The sequence below is a fragment of the Rhinoraja longicauda genome, chromosome 33 (genome assembly GCF_053455715.1).
Source record: "Rhinoraja longicauda isolate Sanriku21f chromosome 33, sRhiLon1.1, whole genome shotgun sequence".
NCBI lineage: Eukaryota > Metazoa > Chordata > Chondrichthyes > Rajiformes > Arhynchobatidae > Rhinoraja > Rhinoraja longicauda.
The window spans coordinates 11,107,834-11,127,147 of NC_135985.1; the positions used below are offsets into that span (position 1 = coordinate 11,107,834).

The 19,314-nt window shown below is 41.5% G+C and overlaps 1 protein-coding gene across 1 annotated transcript in view; it reads left to right on the top strand.

The window, feature by feature from the left end:
* Positions 1–19,314, top strand: part of adam10a (ADAM metallopeptidase domain 10a) — a 105,053-nt gene that overhangs the window by 36,382 nt on the left and 49,357 nt on the right. The window contains exons 3-4 of the mRNA XM_078427390.1: positions 3,888–4,006; positions 15,014–15,172. Coding sequence (XP_078283516.1) covers positions 3,888–4,006; positions 15,014–15,172 — 278 coding nt within the window. The remainder of the gene's footprint in view (positions 1–3,887; positions 4,007–15,013; positions 15,173–19,314) is intronic.

The following is a 19,314-nucleotide window of genomic DNA, read 5'->3' on the forward strand; positions in this document are numbered from 1 at the left end:
AAAGTAATGCTTGCTAGGCAAACTTCTTCATAAGAAACGAAATTTGTAAAGTGAAACATTTTGTAGAGAGACACATGAGAGCAGGTTGAAAAAAAGGAAGGCAGCGAAAGCTGTGGGAGCACACGTGTGTGCGTTTGCGCATACATAACTGATCCGGCCCGCATGAGGTCACATTTTGCCCATTCCTGCCCCTGACCTAAAATGAGTTTGACACCCCTGAGGTAGAACAAATGGGAGTGAATTCTAGTGTAACATTTTGGATTGATTCATGGGAGACTGCACTGAAATACGTCTGTCGAGGCCCTTCAGTGTGGGTGGGAAGTACCCTGAAATGCTCTGTAGCTAGTTAACAACAATACAATTTTCCAGCAATTACACAATTGGATACTTGTAAGGATTTGTGAATAGTAATGAGAACTCATGTGGGTGGAGAAATAATCTCCATTACACTGCCAGGTCTCCCTTCTTATTTTCTAGTGGTGGCGTGGGATATGATGCATGTGTTTGGGCAATGCTTGGAGCCTTTATCTGATCTACAGTTTGGCTGGCTGACGGCATGGGATTCTGTCAGTCCTTTGCCTAGCCAACCCCTGTGTTTCATTTAAAACTGGAACTGGCACACAGTATCTTTTACACTTTTAAGCAAGTTGCCAAAGAGTTGATCTGACTTTGGTTAAAAGATGTACTTTGGGTTACATTGTAATTTGAATGAATGATGTTTGGCCTTTTTCCACAGCTGAAGACATCGCAAGAAGCCTGGTTGCCTTTGTTAAACCAACAACCAATAATAGAGATACATACAAAATGCTGGAGTAGCTCAGCCAGTCAGGCAGCATCTCTGGAGATAAAGGATTTCCTTTTTCTCCAGAGATGTTGCTGAACCCGCTGAGTTACTCCAGCACTGTCTATCTCTGGTATTCGCTAGCATCTGCAGTTCTTTGTTTCAACCAATTACAGTGGGCTGTTATTTAACTACCAGTGACATCATTTGATCATCACGTTCTAGGGCTCGGCATTCACCCTTCACAAATACCTGATACCAGATCTAAGAAAAGCTGCCTGAACCATTTCACCCGATTGTGTACTCAAACTGGGATCAATCCAATTATGCCTTCAAGCATTGCTGTTCAGAAATAACAAGAAGTCAAATATTTGTCAAATATAATTACATTGCCTTTGACAATTTTGTATTTAAAAACAAATCTTTTCAAACAATGTATTTTTAATGCTGAACTACTGTTGGTAAAAGGGATACTAAATCAACACACTTATTTTTTTCACATTTTCAATGTGCTAATTAGGAACCTGGTGATTATGTAGCTCTTAAACCAGTGTTGGCAAGAAAAAAATGCTCACATCAGCAGCTACTTTTTGAGAGAAATATTCACGTGTTTTGGACAAGTTGCAACCAAATTATTTAAGTTTTCCTCGAGTACAATCCTGAAGCCGTTAATAACTGATGTTGCACGGTTTTCACCTTAATAAACTAGAAACTACTTGGATTAATTGCTATATGTAAATGTACACTTCAAAATGAATCCTAGCACTTGTAGAAATGGTTCCTCTGAATCAAAAGATTCAACATTCAAACCGTGATTTGAAAGAAATCTAGGCAAATGCTCCAGGGCATTACTGAGAAAGTAGTACTTTACTAGACTGATGAGTCATTAAACTGCCTGATATACTCCAAATGAATGTGAAAGATCCTGTGATGCTATTTCAAACTTCTGAAGTCATTCTTTAAAAACTAGGTTGATATTTAATCAAACTATGAAAAGGCAGAAATTCTTGGTCATGATAGCCATGGTCTGAGATGGGGTGGAGAGTAAGAGAAACAATGACACAAGGTGGTGCGAACTGAAGGTTTATTAATCACCTCTGATGTACCTGAAGAATATTGGGATAAATGTGGGTGGGACAGACAAATCAGAGCACTGGAACATCAACGCCAGTTACTGCATGTCTGAAATAGGAGAATGCTGGCAGTACCCAGCAGGTAGTTTCTGATATAATCTGGAAAGTTTAGTGATTTGAAATTGTTAAATTGTATGTCCCAAAGGTTGTAATGTGCCGGAGAACAGGCTTTCTGACAAGACACGTTAAGCAACACGAACTACAGATGGTAATGGATCTGGAGTCACCCTCTGTACTGTGCAGAGGTTATGGGAGTGGAACTTGGATGAAAGATTGATTATTGTTTATCGATGGCCGTTCTATTTTGCCATTTTCAAGAAGCACTGGTGTGGATTTTCCTCTTTGCCCTCAAATTTTGCAGTCATCTCTAGAGAACTGTCAAACTTGTTTAAAGCGGCACAATCAAAGGGACTTGACTACAAAATAAGGGCCAGTCATTTGAAAGTGGGAAATTAAGAAATCTCTCATAGGTGGTGAAAGTCTGTAATTCCCCACTCCCACTAGTGCAGAGGCCATATCATTAGATCAGTTCAGTTTAGTTTATTGTCGAGGTACAGTGAAAAGCTTTTGTTGCGGGCTATCCGGTTAGCGGAAAGACAATTGCGCCATTACAGTGTTTTGATACATGATATGGGAATAATGTTTTGTGCAAGGTTAAGCCAGGATACTCTGAGGGTCACCAATGAGGTAGACATTAGTTCAGCACTGCGCTCTGGTTGTGTTAGGATGATTTAGTTGCCTGAGAACAGCTGGAAGAAACTGTTCCTGAATCTAGAAGAGTTCTGTGTTTTCACACTTCTATGCCTTTTACCTGATGGGAGAGGGGAAAAGAGGGAGTAGCCATGATGCGATTCATCCTTGATTATGCTGCTGACCTTGCCGAGGTAACGTGAGGTATAAATGGAGTCAATAGAAGGGAGTTTAGTTTATGCAATGGTCTTGGCTGTGTCCACAATTCGCAACAATTTCTTGCGGTCTTGGATGGAGCTGTTCCCAAATCCCGATAAAATGCTTTCTATGGTGCATCTGTAGAGGTTGGTGAGAGTTGTAGGGGACATGCTGAACTTCCTAAGCCTTCTAAGGAAGTAGAGGCGTTGGTGTGCTTTCTTGGTCGTTGCTTCAATAAGGGTGGTCCATGAGGTTGTTGGTAATATTGACCCCAAGGAGATTGAATTTTTCAACCATCTCTACTTCGGCGCCGTCAATGCAAACTGGGGTATGTGTACTGCTTCGCTTCCTGAAGCCGATCACTATCTCCTTCGATCTCTTTGAGGAGGGGATAGATAGATACTTGAAAAATCAGTACAGGCAGGGGTTGATTGGGGATCATCAGCAAGTTGTGTGTGTGTGGTTGGTTCGTCTCACGGATTTAAGTGAACAATAATTTTGAGGGTGCTGTATGACTCCATGTCTTAAGTTTCTAATAACATAGCTGTTCTTTGTATTTTAAATAAAACTTGTTTAACTTACCTTTTAAGGTTCTAGTAAGATTTCAATAATAGATTGATAGGATTCCATGTTTGTTAAGATGTGAATTATGCTTACTGGTGAGTTTGCACAACTCAATGTGAAAGAAAGTTTGGGGGAAAAAAAGGATTAAAATTTAAATTAGGCAGCAGGAAAGTGCTTTTGCTATATTCTTTCCTTTTTGATTTATTTGTCTATTCATTTTAATTCTTCATGTAAATGAAGCAGTGCTTAACTAAAAATCCCATGATGAATATTTTGCAATGGCATATTTCACCTGAGACATGTCTTTACTGGAAAAGTTAACTATGAAATTAGCTGACAAACAATTGACATTTAGAGAAAGACATATGGTGGTTTAGACTCCATATTTTGCAGTGCTGCAGTAAAGAAGCTGATTTATTTGCAAGTAAAGATTTCAACATCTGAAAGTTTCTTAATGCCAACTTTATGGAGCTGACAACATTGTGAGGTTAACTTGACTCCTTTTGCTGTTTTCTTATTAGGCATTTCAACCTGAGAATGAAGCGAGACATCTCTTTATTCACAGACGATTTTAAAGTGGAAGTGTCAGGTGAAGTGCTGAATTCCGATGTCTCCCACATCTACACTGGGGAAATCTATGGTAAGATTGTTAATTGTAAACCCGAATAATTGTACGGTGTGTGCGACCAAGATTATGTGTAGATAGATGCAGCTGCTTCAGTGATCAAAATCCAATTTATTGCTTTCTAAAATGTCATCCTTTAGTCGTGAAAGTAATGGTTTTGTCAAAAAGAAAATTAATGGGAATATTATGAAAGCAAAAAGTGCTTGCTGTCTTAATTTAGAGTCACGTCATCCAATTCTTCCTCGATAACTGCTTAAACAAATGTATTTCCATGGGATAAATATGTATTTTATGATTGAATCTTTGTTGTGTTGGACAATTTTCTGCAAATGCATTTAGTTGCATGTTTTACTTTATACATTAAAAATAGACCCAAGCATTAATTGTGGTTTCATGTGCAGTTTTTTTCTCTAGCCTTTAACTATCACCATTAATCTTATTTTAAATATATTTTTATCAGTAACTTGAATAAAATGGTAACACTAGATCATTAGGTTTATTTCTTAGGACAAAAATAGTTGTTACCTAATTGCACAGCTAATTAAAAATGAATGGTTAGGAAGGTCACACATTTAATTCCCAATTTGTACTCGGTTAGCAGGTACGGTGAATCACACCTCTGTGATTGTAGTCTGATAGCTATCGGAATATGCAAATGCATGTATCAGGTAAAGATTAGATCAAGGTCATTCAATTGCATTCACAATTCCTTATCTTGGGAATAGAAAGTTGTGTTGCATTTAAATAATGTTTTATGTCACTGTAGAGTTCAAATTCTATGGGCATATTTCACAAACAGCAGTGAGATCAAAGCGATTAATGTGTGTTGTTTTTGTGGGGGAAATGTCTACTTTAAAATTATTTGTTATACACCCATCGTATGATAAGGCCTGGACTTCGGCTCCTTTCGGGAAGCAGTTGCTTCTTTTGCCTGTTTTGAGTGGAAGGTGGTGACACTAGTGGGTTCTTTGCCTTCCCTGGAAATCTCACACTGAGCAGATAATCTGAAGAAAGGGCCCAACCCAAACATCGCCCATCCATGTTCTCCAGCGATGCTGCCTGGCCTGCTCCAGCAATTTTTGTCATGTCCTGTAAGATAAGTTGATCTCAACCATAAAGGAAATACAATCTGCCCCAGCACACCCCATCACTGGATTGGGAATGCAGAATGGGGCCTGGTCTTCAGACACTGGTTGGAAGGAAGAATTTTGCAATATGAACTAATGCCAAAAGAGTGGTACAGACTCGCCCTCACGCGCCAGAGACCCAGGTTAGATCCTGACCTCGGTCGCTGTTTGTGTGGAGTTTTCACAGTCTCCCTGTGACTCCTTCCTCTGGGTGCTCTGGTTTCCTCCCACGTCCCAAAGACGTGCGGGTTTGTGGGTTAATGGGCCTCTATAATATTATCCGTAATGTGTAGGCAATGGGATAACACAGCACTAGTGTTGATGAGTGATCCTATGCTGGCATGGACTTGTTTCATGAAGGGCCTGTTTCCATGCTGTATCCCTAAACTTCATAAGTTGTAAAACAAAAAGGCGTGTCAGCAATATATTTAAATTAAAACATAAGCCAATTAAAAGGCAACCAAGTCAAGTCAAATTTATTTGTCACATACACATACACGATGTGCAGTGAAATGAAAGTGGCAATGCCTGCGGGTTGTACACAAAAAGAATTACAGTTACAGCATATAAATAAAGTTAATAAGTTACTATTAGTGTCGACAAAAATTTAGTCTCTGGGGTTATAAAAGTTGACAGTCCTGATGGCCTGTGGGAAGAAGCTCTGTCTCATCCTCTCCGTTTTCACAGCGTGACAGCGGAGGCGTTTGCCTGATCGTAGCATCTGGAACAGTCCGTTACTGGGGTGGCAGGGGTCCCTCATGATCTTGCTTGCACTGGATCTGCACCTCCTGATGTATAGGTCCTGCAGGGGGACGAGTGTAGTTCCCATGGTGCGTTCTGCCGAACGCACTACTCTGCAGGGCCATCCTGTCCTGGGCAGAGCTGTTCCCAAACCAGACTGTAATGTTGCCGGACAGGATGCTCTCTACAGCCCCAGAGTAGAAGCAATGAAGGATCCTCAGAGACACTCTGAATTTCCTCAGTTATCTAAGGTGGTAAAGGCGCTGCTTAGCCTTACCCACCAGTGCGGCAATGTGCGTTTCCCACGTCAGATCCTCTGTGATGCGGACTCCCAAGTATTTAAAACTGCTCACCCTATCCACAATAGACCCATTTATCTCCAGTGGCGTGTACGTCCTTGGATGTTTAGCCCTTCTGAAGTCCACAATCAGCTCCTTTGTGACATTCAAGAGGAGGCTATTGTCCTGACACCAGAGTGCCAGATCAGCCACCTCCTCCCGGTAGGCCTTCTCATCGTTGTTGGAGATCCGGCCCACCACCACAGTGTCATCAGCAAACTTGATGATGGAGTTTGAGCTGAACCTGGCCCCACAGTCATGTGTGTACAGGGAGTACAGTAGGGGGCTAAGGACGCAGCCCTGGGGGGATCCTATGGTCAGGGTGAGGGAGCTAGATGTGTGTTCCCCCATCCTGACCACTTGGGGCCTGGCAGTGAGAAAGTCCAGGACCCAGGCACGCAGAGGGGTGCTAAGCCCCAGTTCCAGCAGCTTCTCAACCAGTCTGCTGGAGACTATTGTGTTGAATGCTGAACTAAAGTCAATGAACAGCATCCTCACATAGCCCCCCTGGCTGTCCAGATGAGAGAGAGTGGTGTGTAGTACCTGGAAGACCGCATCATCCGTGGACCTGTTCGGACGGTATGCGAACTGTAGTGGGTCCATGTTACGAGGAAGGAGGGCGCAGATGTGCTTCTTGACTAGCCTCTCAAAGCATTTCATGACAACCGAGGTGAGGGCCACCGGTCGGTAGTCATTTAAACACGCTGGAGAGGCATTCTTTGGCACCGGTACAATGATGGATCTTTTGAAGCATGCAGGGACCACGGACATTGCCAAGGAGAGGTTGAATATTGTGGTGAGCACTGGAGAAAGCTGAGTAGCACAAGACTTTAGTACTCGCCCAGATATACCATCTGGGCCTCCAGCTTTCCTCGTGTTCACACGCGTCAGAGCCCACCTCACCTCATGCGCGGACACCGAGAATGTGTGCACATCCCCGGCGGTGGATCCCCCTCCAGCCTCGCTAGCCAGCGCCCCTTCGGTGCTGTTTTTAGACGGCGAGCTGGTGGTGGTACCCGTCTCAAACCTTGCATAAAAAGAGTTCAGGTCATCAGCTAAGGAGGAGCCGGCACTTCCGGTTGAGGGGGTGCTGGACCTGTAGCTAGTTATAGTCCGTAGCTCCTGCCAAAGGCGCCTGGTGTCCTGCTGCTCCATCTGTGACGCCATCTTGTCCCGGTACCTCCTTTTTGCATCCTTCACTGCCCTTCGCAGTCGGTAGGACTCTCCCTTGTAGTCGTCCATGTTGCCGGATGCCAGACCGGAGTTGTAAGCAGCGGTGCGAGCATTCAAGCCCACGTGAATAGACCTGTCCACCCAGGGTTTTTGGTTAGGGAAGATACTGACCCTTACCGTGGGGATGATGGTATCGGCTATTGTGGCAATGAAACCAGGTATTTAACTCAACCATTCGGACATTATCACTTACAGCGTAGTACCACATGGCAGAAAATGGCTGTAGCTCCGCTGCAGCTGGCAAATCCATCCTTCAGGTCTCCCAAATGTTCATCTGTATGTACAGAGCTGGGCACTCGTAACTTGGAGAGGATCTGTACTTGGGCTGTGAGTGTGAGCCATGAGATTTAATTGGATTATACCTCATGAAATGCGAATCAGGAACAGGAGAGGGCCACCTGGCCCTTCAAGCCTGCTCTGCCGTGTAATAAGATCACGGCTGATCTGATTGTAATCTCAGTTCTACTTTTGTTCTCTTTCCATGGTAACCTTTCACCCCTTTCCTTATTTTTGTGTTCCAAAATTATTGGACTCCCTGTCAGAGCCCTCTCTCTCCACCCTACGCGACCAGCAGATGCTAAGATCAGCTGGCAGCGTTTTACAGGACCCCTCACACATCCTGTTCTCTGCGTTCGAGTGGCTCCCTTCAGAACGCCGGCTTTGCTGCCCAGGCTGCAGGACACAGACGAGAAGGGCAACCTTTGTCCCCAAGGCTGTTCAGCTCCTCAGCTCCCAACAGCTCCCAGTCCCACAGCTCACCCTGCTAATCTCCCCTCCCCCCACCACCCCCCCCCCAATGGTTTTTGTACAACTCTATGTGCCTTTGTAAATTGCCCCACGGGGACAAATAAAGTGTTTTGAACTTTGAACTTCAACCTTAAAAAGATAATGGAAACTAAATCTTGGAACATTTGAAAGACACTCGAACATGTACGAAATGTTTAGAGGGATATGAGGCAAACGTGGGCAGGTGGACTAGTGTGGATGGGGCATTAAGGCTAGCATGGGCAAGTGGGCTAAAGGGCCAGTTTCCTTCTATATGACTTCGACTCTTGTCCAGGTCATCCTGAATGGGGCAAACTGTCTGGAATTGCTGATATAGTCCCTTCAAATAACTGGGCTGGGGTTCCGCAGCATTGCCTCAGTTTTGACTGGACTGAAGGTGGTGTTGTGCAGAGGCCCCTTCTGAGCAAATTGGAGCCAAAGCTTTGCCAGCTGGGAAAAATGTGCATGATTTTATGTTAAATGTCTGTTCTGGTCAGTCAAAAACATTGCAAACTATTCAACGTGAAGTAAAAAATTAAAATGTTTCTAAAGGATCACATTAAAATCTTATAAGCACAATAAACTGCATTAAAATTAATTGAGCTACAATTGAGTTAAATTACACAGAAATATCCAATTTTGGAAAACACTTCCTATATCATTAGTTGGTCGTAGTAATGCTATAAAGATGATCTTTCTGCCACAGCTACTATACTTATTTCAAGCAATTCCGATCTACCTTCCAAAAAAGTTTTTTAAAAAAATTGATTCAATTGTTACTAATTTTATTTGGGACTACAAGACTCATAGAATAAATAAAAGACACTTATGTAACTCTAAAATTAATGGAGGAATTGCTTTACCTAATTTTTTATTTTATTATTGGGCGGTTAATATTAAAAATATAACCTGCTGGTTGGATGATTCTGATCAACAACCGGATTGGTTAAAGATGGAGAAAGAGGATTGTTTACCATTCGATATTGGTGCGATCCTCTTAGCTCCAATAAATTTAAATAAAAAAACATATGGAGGTAATTCCATTATACATAGTGTTATCCGTACCTGGAAACAATTAAAGCTTACGTTAAAATTGAGTAAATTATCTGTTTTCCTTCCTATTGCGAATAATCCTTCTTTTAAACCGTCTGTCTTAGATAGAGGCTTTGCTCAATGGAAAAGTTATGGAATCAAAAGGGTGGGAGATCTTTATCATAAGGGAACTTTTCTTTCGTTTCAGGAGTTACAGCAGAAGTACGGATTACATGTTAATAATTATTTTAGATATTTACAACTTAGAGATTATGTAAAATCACACATGCAAGAATATAAGTTTAGAGGTCCAGAAATACTTGATGTATGCCTGAATCGACATTATAACTCAAATAAATTAATATCTTTTATTTACAATATTCTCCTTGACATTGACATTCCGTCATCAGAATCTTATAGACGAGCATGGGAGGACGAATTGAATCAAGTTATAATGCAAGATATATGGGATGAAAGTTTACAACATATACATCAATGTTCATTGAATACTAGACATTCCCTAATACAATTTAAAATAATACATAGATTACATTATTCGAAGACGAAATTAAATAGGATTTTTCCTAGTATCTCTCCTATGTGTGATAAATGTCAATTTCAAGAAGCTAATTTAACTCATATTTTCGTAACTTGTATAAAAATGCAAAACTTCTGGTTGGAGATTTTTAAAATAGTTTCTAAAGTTATTAATAAAAAATTAGATATGGATCCAAAATTAATTATATTAGGATTATCAGAACATACTACAAATTTTACAGTAAGTCAGGTACATTTTCTTGATTACAGTCTAATAACGGCGAAAAAACTAATACTTAAATTTTGGAAAAAACCAATAACCCCCACAATTAAAATGTGGACTATGGAAATGACAGAGACCCTGCATTTGGAAAAAATAAGGTTTGCCTTAATCGACAAACCTGAGTTATTTTTAAAAATATGGTCTCCATTTATTGAATTTTTAGAAAAGTAAATGGGCTTGGCACAGGACTAAAATAAAAAATAAAAAAAAAATTTAAATAAAAAGTTGAAACTTGAGTTGGGGGTTGGATGTACAGCTGTGGTTTTTGTCTCCCGGATCTACTCCCGTTAATTTTTATTGTTAGATCCTTTTTTCTTTTTTTTTTAACCCTCTTACTCTCTTTCTCCCCAAGTTTATAGTTTTATATTTTTATTTTTACTTTCTCTCTTCAAAAATTTAAAAATTGAAGCTATGTAAGAACTTTGTAACAAATGTGTTTTTTCTTATTTCGATTTGTACATATGCTTTTCAAAAATAAATTAAAAAAAAATAAAAATTAATTGAGCTAGACACGGGTGGCACAGCGGTAGAGTTGCTGCCTTGCATCGCCAGAGACCCGGGTTCGATCCTGACTAAGGGGTGCTCCCTGTCCTTAGTTTGTACGTTCTCCCCGTGACCTCTGTGGGTTTTCTCCGGTTTCCTCCCACACCAAAGACGTACATGTTTGTTGGTTAATTGGCTTGGTATAATTGTAAATTGTCCCTAGTGTGTGTAGGGTAGTGTTAGTATGCGGGGTTTGCTGGTCAGCGCGGATTCGGTGGGCCGAAGGGCCTATTTCTACGCTGTATCTCTCAACTAAACACTGCAAAATAATAGTGAAAATACCTTTTGACTGGACTGAAGGTGGTGTCTTGCAGGGAGGGTGGGAGAATAGATTGGGCAAAGGGAATATCTCTGGGCATACCAAATTTTCTCCCCATCATTCTGATGAATGGTCTTAAACATGAAACATTAACAGTTGCTTCCTGACTATCTGAGTGATTCCAGCATTTTCTGTCTTTGTTTAATAATCACCTGCAGTATTTTTTGTTTTTAATGACTTCACCATGATAGTAACAAAATGATTTGAAAGCGCAAAAAGGTCTGAAGGTCCAATCCCATCGTCTTTACTTGATGTTACTCCTTTACTTGACTTGTCCTGGTGAAGTGAAATTAATTCTTAAGTTTATTCATCACTTTAATTCTTCTCATTATCCAGTTAGTCCTAAAGTGTTATTTCAAAGTTGATAGATTATGACTTTTTTAATATGATATGCCATGAAAAATATTAATTTGAAATGGGTGCAGATTTAGTTCCAACTGGGGAATCTATTGTGGATCCTATCTCTTATCAGAGGATCTAACTTGTCACAAGTTGTTATTTTATCTATTTTGCTGCTGGGAAACCTCATTACTCGTAGTGTTGGCTGAACATTAATGGTCTTTTAGATGTCAGATGAACAATTTTAAGAGCTTCAATTATCCGCAGTTAATAGATGCAGTTAACCCAATGGGAGGTATACATGTTAGATTTTTTTAATGCCTTTAATCTTACCGATTAACGGTTAACGACAAAATCTGTTGCCGTAAAAAAAAAAGCTGTCTTCATCTTGAATGCAACAAGTAGCCACTTGTTAAGTCTCGAGTGCACCCCAGAAGTTCCTTGAAGAATAATATGTGAAACAGCTTTTTAACTGGGGCTGCCTTGGGTCTTAAAATCCATTGTACAAAACCTCGCAGTAAAAATTAATCTTGTCTGTATTTTTACAATTAGACCTGTGGGTTCAATGGTGTTAACAGGTTTTACTTGTACATTGATGTTTGAAAATAAGCACGGTAACGCAGCGAGTAGAGCAGCTGTCTCACAGCGCCAGAGACCCAGGTTCCATCCGGACCCTGGATGATGTCTGTGTGGAGTTTGCACGTTCTCCCTGTGACCACGTGGGTTTCCCCCTCACATCCCAAGTACATCGGGGTTGTAGATTTATGGGCTTCCAAATTGCCCCTGATGTGCAGGGAGTGGCTGCTAGTGTGGGAGAACTTAGAACTAAGTGTGAATGGGTAATCAACAATCAGCATGGACTCTGGGCCGAAGGCCCTTTTTCCACGCTGCATCTCCAAACGAAACTAATTAATGAATGCGGTACATTTTGCTTTGTTATTGTGAAGGACTTGGAAGAGACCAATGGTATAAAGTGCACTATAAGTTTAATACTAGTTTGCAGAATATCATTAATGGGTCAGCCCTTGCATTGCATCTTAGGAAATAGCCATTGGTTCTTGGGAGCCTGAAGAAAGGTGTGGTATCAAACATGTTTTTAAATTGGATTGGTTTTGGGGTTTCCCAAACCCTACATCAGAAGCTCATTCCCAGACCCAGAGTGGCGGCGCAGCGCAAACAGCAGCGGCTCACCTGCAGTCCGTTTGTCTTTTGTGTTTTTTGTAGTTTTTTTTGTCTTAATTGTAGTGTTTTGATGTGATGTGTTTTTTGTGGTTGTGTACTATGTGTGTGTGTGGGGGGGGGGGGGGGGACTGTAAAATTGTCTCTTCCGAATGGAGACGCAACCTTTTTTTCTGGGCGTGTCTCCGTTCCTGCTGCGGCCTACCATCGGCCAAACACCTGGAGCTGGCGACCTCCACCTGGGACCACCTGGGCTCTGGTTCGCGGATCCCGCGGACCAGACTTGCCATCTGCGGAGCTGGCTGCCTTCGTAGGCTTCGGCGCGGGCCGCGTGGATATCGGAAGCTCGCAGGCCCTGCCCTGGGTGGGGGCCGACATCGGGAGCTCCGGCAGCGTCTTCGCCCGCCACGAATCGCGCGGCTTGGGTCGGCCCGCTGTGAACCTTTCACCGTCCGGCGTGGCCTGGAACATTCTGGCCTTCCATCACGGAGACTGGAGGAGACTCACTGTGATGGATGTTTCTTTTTTTTGTTTTGTGTTGGTTTGTGATTGTGTGTGTTATTGCTTATTTTTATTGCTCTCGGTGTTGGACTATGGGTAATGGAATTTCGTCCAAAAGACTTGGGTTTTTTGGATGACAATAAAGGCTATTCATTCATCATAAATTCAACAAAGGATAAAAACACTCCAGGATTTGCAACTCAAGACAAATCATTTGACATCAACTTTGCAATGTACCCGACCTATAGGCAGCATACAGCACAGCAGGTTGAGCAGCACCTGTGAAGGGGTGGGGACCGGGGGAGATGATTTGGGTTGAAATCCTATATCGGGTTGCTTCCAAGATGGCACCCAACCCAGGCGTCTATTTGCATGCTAGCCACAGAAGCAGATCTCCAATCACTTATTACAATTACTCTACACTTTTAAATCTCTACTCCTACAGCAACATTTCTTACTTTATCTATGATACCTTTGGACTATCTTTGATCGGACTTTACTGGCTTTGCCTTGCAATAAAGGTTATTCCCTTATCATGTATTTATACACTAAATGGCTTTATTGTAATCATGTACTGTCTTTCCGCTGACTGGTTAGCACGCAACAAAAGCTTTTCACTGTACCACGGTTCATGAGACAGTAAACTAAATTAAAACCAAACGACTGGGTGGAGACTTAAAATGGATAAGTCTCTCACCTGTATAAAGAGGAGAGAGAGGCTGGTGTGACAGGCCAGTGGGACTGAGGAGTGGTGAAGGATGATGGGCTGATGGAGTGAGTAAGGAAGGGTGGGTGAAAGTGGAGGCAGCGGGAACACACAAGATTGCCAGTGCTCGATTCTTTTAAGGAAACTGATAACGGGAGCATTAGAGGAGATGGGGAGATTGGACCCATTTTGGGGAACAAAGTGGGAATGGGAATCTGGTGGGTAAAAATGTGTGGGTAACATCTTGATGGAACCAGGACGGGGAAATTGGAAAATGGTATGTTTGGGGAGGGGCAGAGGGGTGAGTGCATTGGGAAAGGAGATACAAATGGGAGTGCTGGCAATGGATTGGAAGGAGGGGGAGAAATGTAGAAACCAAAGGAAGCAAGGGTTGCCTAAAATTGGAAAATTCCACGGGGTTGTAGTCTATTCAGATGGAATACGAGGTATTGTACCCCTGTACGCCTTGGGCCTCTTCCTTGCAGCAGAGATGGGCAGGGGCAGAATGGTCGGTTTAGGAATGTGCAGGGGAGTTGAAATGGCATGCAGCCAGGAGCTTGAGATGGGCATTATTGACAGAGCAGTCTTCTGCAGACTGGTTACCTAATCTACATTCGGTCTCGCTGAGTTAGAGAGGCTGCATTATCATCATATCATATATATACAGCGCGGAAACAGGCCTTTTCGGCCCACCAAGTCCGCGCCGCCCAGCGATCCCCGCACATTAACACTATCCTACACCCACTAGGGACAATTTTTTACATTTACCCAGTCAATTAACCTACATACCTGTACGTCTTTGGAGTGTGGGAGGAAACCGAAGATCTCGGAGAAAACCCACGCAGGTCACGGGGAGAACGTACAAACTCCTTACAGTACAGCACCCGTAGTCAGGATCGAACCTGAGTCTCCGGCGCTGCATTCGCTGTAAAGCAGCAACTCTACCGCTGCGATTGGGCACACCGAATACATTATTTGCACATTTAGTAAACTCAGTTCAATTAACAGAAATGAAAATGGTGGAAAATATCTGTTAATAATTCACAAGCCAACATATTTCTCCCGCTCACAACTTTTCTATATTAATAACCTGTCAACCAAGCACCTCTATGTAACTGGTACCTGCAATGAGCACAAAAATTCAATGTTTTTTAAATTAAAATGTCATGTATATTATACTCATAAATTGTAATAACGATGAAAATTAAGTATTTCACTTAATAGTCGCCATTGAGTTATACTTAGATTTATTTTCATTTATTGTGAGTATAAATGTTAATCAAGAAATTCACCTCACTAGGCTTCTGGTTGAGTGCATGCCAAAAAAAAAAGAAATCAAAACTCTAATTGTCATGACTTTTCTTGTTTTCTTGTTTAAGGTGAGAAAGGATCTCTCAGCCATGGCTCTATATTAGATGGTCGATTTGAAGGCTTCATCCAGACCCACCAGGGTACTTTCTATGTTGAACCAGCAGAACGATACATTAAAGACAGAAAGCCACCTTTCCATTCTGTGATCTACCATGAAGATGATATCAGTAAGTGTTTTCTCCCTTTATGCAAAATTGAAATTGGCTGAGGGGCAATATCTGCCTTAATTTTTTCAAATGACCATGTTATTTTGGCAGCTTTGGATATACCTATAAATGTTTACATAATGCATTATTTAAATTGACTTTGGATGTAACTTGAAAAATTTGATTTCAAATAATTTGTTGAAATTGATTGGAATTTTATTGTTATTAATATGCTTGATATTAGAAATTCATTACAAAATAATTTGGTTTGACAAATTGTGGAAGCTCTAGAGAAATGTTCTTTGACCACTTTTTAATTCTACTGGCTAGAAGCTAGTATTTCCTCACGTAAGGAGTGATGTAATTGATACTGCAGATTAAAAAATGTCAACAGAACAACGAGCAGCTTCCTCTTGAGTGAATGAAGAACAAGGAGACACAGCTTTAAAATTTGAAGGAAGGAACTGCAGAAGCTGGTTTAAACTGAAGATAGACACAAAAAGCTGGTGTAACTCAGCGGGGCAGGAAGCTTCTCTGGAGAGAAGGAATGGGTGACATGGATCTCTTCGCTTTAAAATTTGAGCCTTTATTAACCTATAACTCTCAAAACGTGTGAAGGCTAGGACTATGAAACATTTCAAAATGGAATCATTGTTTTGTTAAGCAAGAAAAGAAACCAATTGCATTTTTATGGCATTATCATTTTCTGTCCAGAGGATCCAAAGTGTTTAGTAGTCTGTGAAGACCTCAAAATGTGGCAATGTAGAAAATTGTTGTCCATTTTGGGTAAGGCCGGCTAATATGCATTTATTGATGTTGATTGAGGAAATGGTGGCCATGATATTAGAGAGCAATGACTGTCGCACTTTCAAAATAGTGTCAATGTTCCGTTTCTTCTTGCACTACTGGAATATTATCTTGGACTTCTTTTGAAGTAGACAGTGTCCATGTTTCTTGAGTTAGCTGTTTTTCGGCTACCCACTGAGCCTCTGATTCTTGAAAGATATTAAAAAGGTGTGCAACCAAGGCATGTAATATAATTTAGCTGCAGGTTCCCATGCTTTAATTGAATGTTGAACCAGGAAGCCAAAATCTGTCGCTATGTTCCTGGCTTAATCAGGCATCAGAACTTACCAGTGTGTGTACAGAAAAAATTGCAGCTAGTTTTGGATTTCATTCTCATTGTAAAATAATCTTTGCAGAGGTTTTCACATTTGTACTCATTATTTAGTTTTCTGTTTTTATTCCACAACATTAAAGTTCAGCAAATTTCTTCTATCCAGCGCTTAATGCCACAAATGTTGATAATTCTCCCTTTCTGGTTATACTCCAGTTTGAGAATTATAGAACTCCTCAGGCTGTGTGGGATTCCGTAGTGTGCAATTTCCCAACTTACTACAAGATTGTAAATTGTCTTAAAAACCCCGGCTATGTTTTCTGGTCTGTCATTAAATTCATTTTTTTTATCATCAATCTACACACAATACCCCATAATAAAAAAAGCGGATACAGGTGTTTAGACATTTTTGCAAAGTAATTAAAAAGAAATAACTTAAATATCACATTTACATAAGTATTCAGACCCTTAGCTGTGACACTCAAAATTGAGCTTATGTTCATCCTGTTTCCATTGATTATCCTTGTGATGTTTCTACAACTTGACTGGAGTCCACAAGTGGTAAATTAAATTGATTGGACATGATTTGGAAAGGCACACACCTGTCTATATGAGGTCCCACAGTTGACAGTGCATGTCAGAGCAAAAACCAAGCCATGAAGACGAAGGAATTGTCCATAGACCTCCGAGACAGGATTGTGTCGAGACACAGATCTGGGGAAGGTTATAAAACAATTTCTGCAGCATTGCAGGTTCCGAATAGCACGATGGCCTCTGTCATTCTTAAATGGAAGAACTTTAGAACTCCAGGACTCTTCATAGAGCTGGCCGCCAGGCCAAACTGAGCAATCGGGGGAGAAGGACCTTGGTCAGGCAGGTCACCAAGAACCCGATGGTCATTCTGACAGGGCACCAGAGTTCCTCTGTGAAGATGGGAGAACCTTCCAGAAGGACAACTATATCTGCAGCACTCCACCAATCAGGCCTTTATGGTAGAGTGGCCAGATGGAAGCCATTCCTCAGTAAAAGGCACATGACAGCCTGCTGGGAGTTTGCCCAAAGGCACCTAAAGGACTCTCAGATCATGAGAAACAAGATTCTCTGGTCTGATGAAACGAAGATTGAACTCTTTGACCTGAATGCCAAGCGTCACGTCTGGAGAAAACCCGACACCATACCTATGGTGAAGCATGGTGGTGGCAGCATCATACTGTGGGGATGTTTTTCAGAGACAGGAACTGGGAGACTAGTCAGGATTGAGGGAAAGATGAATTGAGCAAAGTACAGAGAGATTCTTGATGAAAACCTGCTCCAGAGCGTTCTGGACCTCAGACCGGGGCGGAGGTTCACCTTCTAACAGGACAACGACCCTAAGCACATAGCCAAGACAACTCAGGAGTGGCTTCGTGACAAGTCTGTGAATGTCCTTGAGTGGCTCAGCCAGAGACATGACTTGAACCCGATCGAACATCTCTGGAGGGACCTGAACATAGCTGTGCATCGGCGCTCCCCATCCAACCTGACAGGGCTTGAGAGGATCTGCAGAGAAGAATGGGAGAAATTACCCAAATACAGGTGTGCCAAGCTTGTAGTGTCATACACAAGAAGACTTGAGGCTGTAATCGCTGCCAAAGGTGCCTCAACAAAGTACTGAGTAAAGGGTCTGAATACTTATGTAAATGTGATATTTCAGTTAGTTATTTTTAATTACTTTACAAAAATTTCTAAACATCTGTTTTCGCTTTTTTATTATGGGGTATTGTGTGTAGATTGATGATAAAAAAAAAGAATTTAATCCATTGTAAAATAAGGCTGTAGCATAACAAAATGTGGAATAAGTGAAGGGGTCTGAATACTTTCTGAATGCACTGTATATCAGCATGTTCCTTTAGAACATCCAAAGGACATGACAGAATTTGTGTGCCTTTTTGAAGTGAACAACTGGATAGAACAGGATTCTTATTGCTTGGTTACATTGTAAATAATGCCATCCACTTTGCTGTCTATTTTGAAGACTTCGAGGAGCCCAGCATAATGCAAATTGGCCGATCAAGGAAAATGCATAAGGTTATCTTCTCAGTCGCAGGCTTGCTGGAAGTGGCCATCGTTTTCAAGGAAGAGCCAAGTCAGAGTTGTGTTGTTCTGAACTATTTAAACATCTTCATGTAGTATGTTGCTCAGCTGCAGAGAATGGAGAAAACCTAAACCTTGCAATCAAATCTTGCATTGAGTCCATTTGTCATAAAGTCATAAGTGATAGTAGAATTAGGCTATTCGGCCCATCACGTCTACTCCACCCTTCAAGCATGGCTGATCTATCTCCCTCCTAACCCCATTCTCCTGCCTTCTCCCCATAACCTTTGACACCTGTACTAATCAAGAATCTTATCTATCTCTGCCGTAAAAATATTCACTGACTTGGCCTCTACAGTCTTCAGTGGCAATGAATTCCACAGATTCACCGCCCTCTGACTAAAGAATTTTCTCCTTATCTCCTTCCTAAAAGAATGTCTAAATCTGAGGCTATGACCTCTAGTCCTAGACTTTCCCACTAGTGGAAACATCCCCTCCACATCCACTCTATCCAGGCCTTTCACTATTCTGTATGTTTCAATGAGGTCCCTCATCATTCATCTAAACTCCAGGGAGTAAAGGCCCGGTGCCAACAAATGCTCATCACAGGTTAACATACTCATTCCTGGGATCATTCTTATAAACCTCCTCTGGACCCTCTCCAGAGCCATCACATCTTTCCTCAGATATAGTGCCCAAAATTGCTCACAATATTCCAAATGTGGCTTTACCAGCACCTTATAGAGCCTCAACATTACATTCACAAAATGCTGGAGTAACTCAGCAGGTCAGGCAGCATCTCAGGAGAGAAGGAATGGGTGACGTTTCGGGTCGAGACCCTTCTTCAGACTCAACATTACATCCCTGTTTCTGTACACATGCCCTTTTGAAATAAATGGTCGCATTGAGTTTGCTTTCTTTACTACTGATTTGCATTTTAGAAATGGAATGATTTTAGTTTAGTTTCGAGATA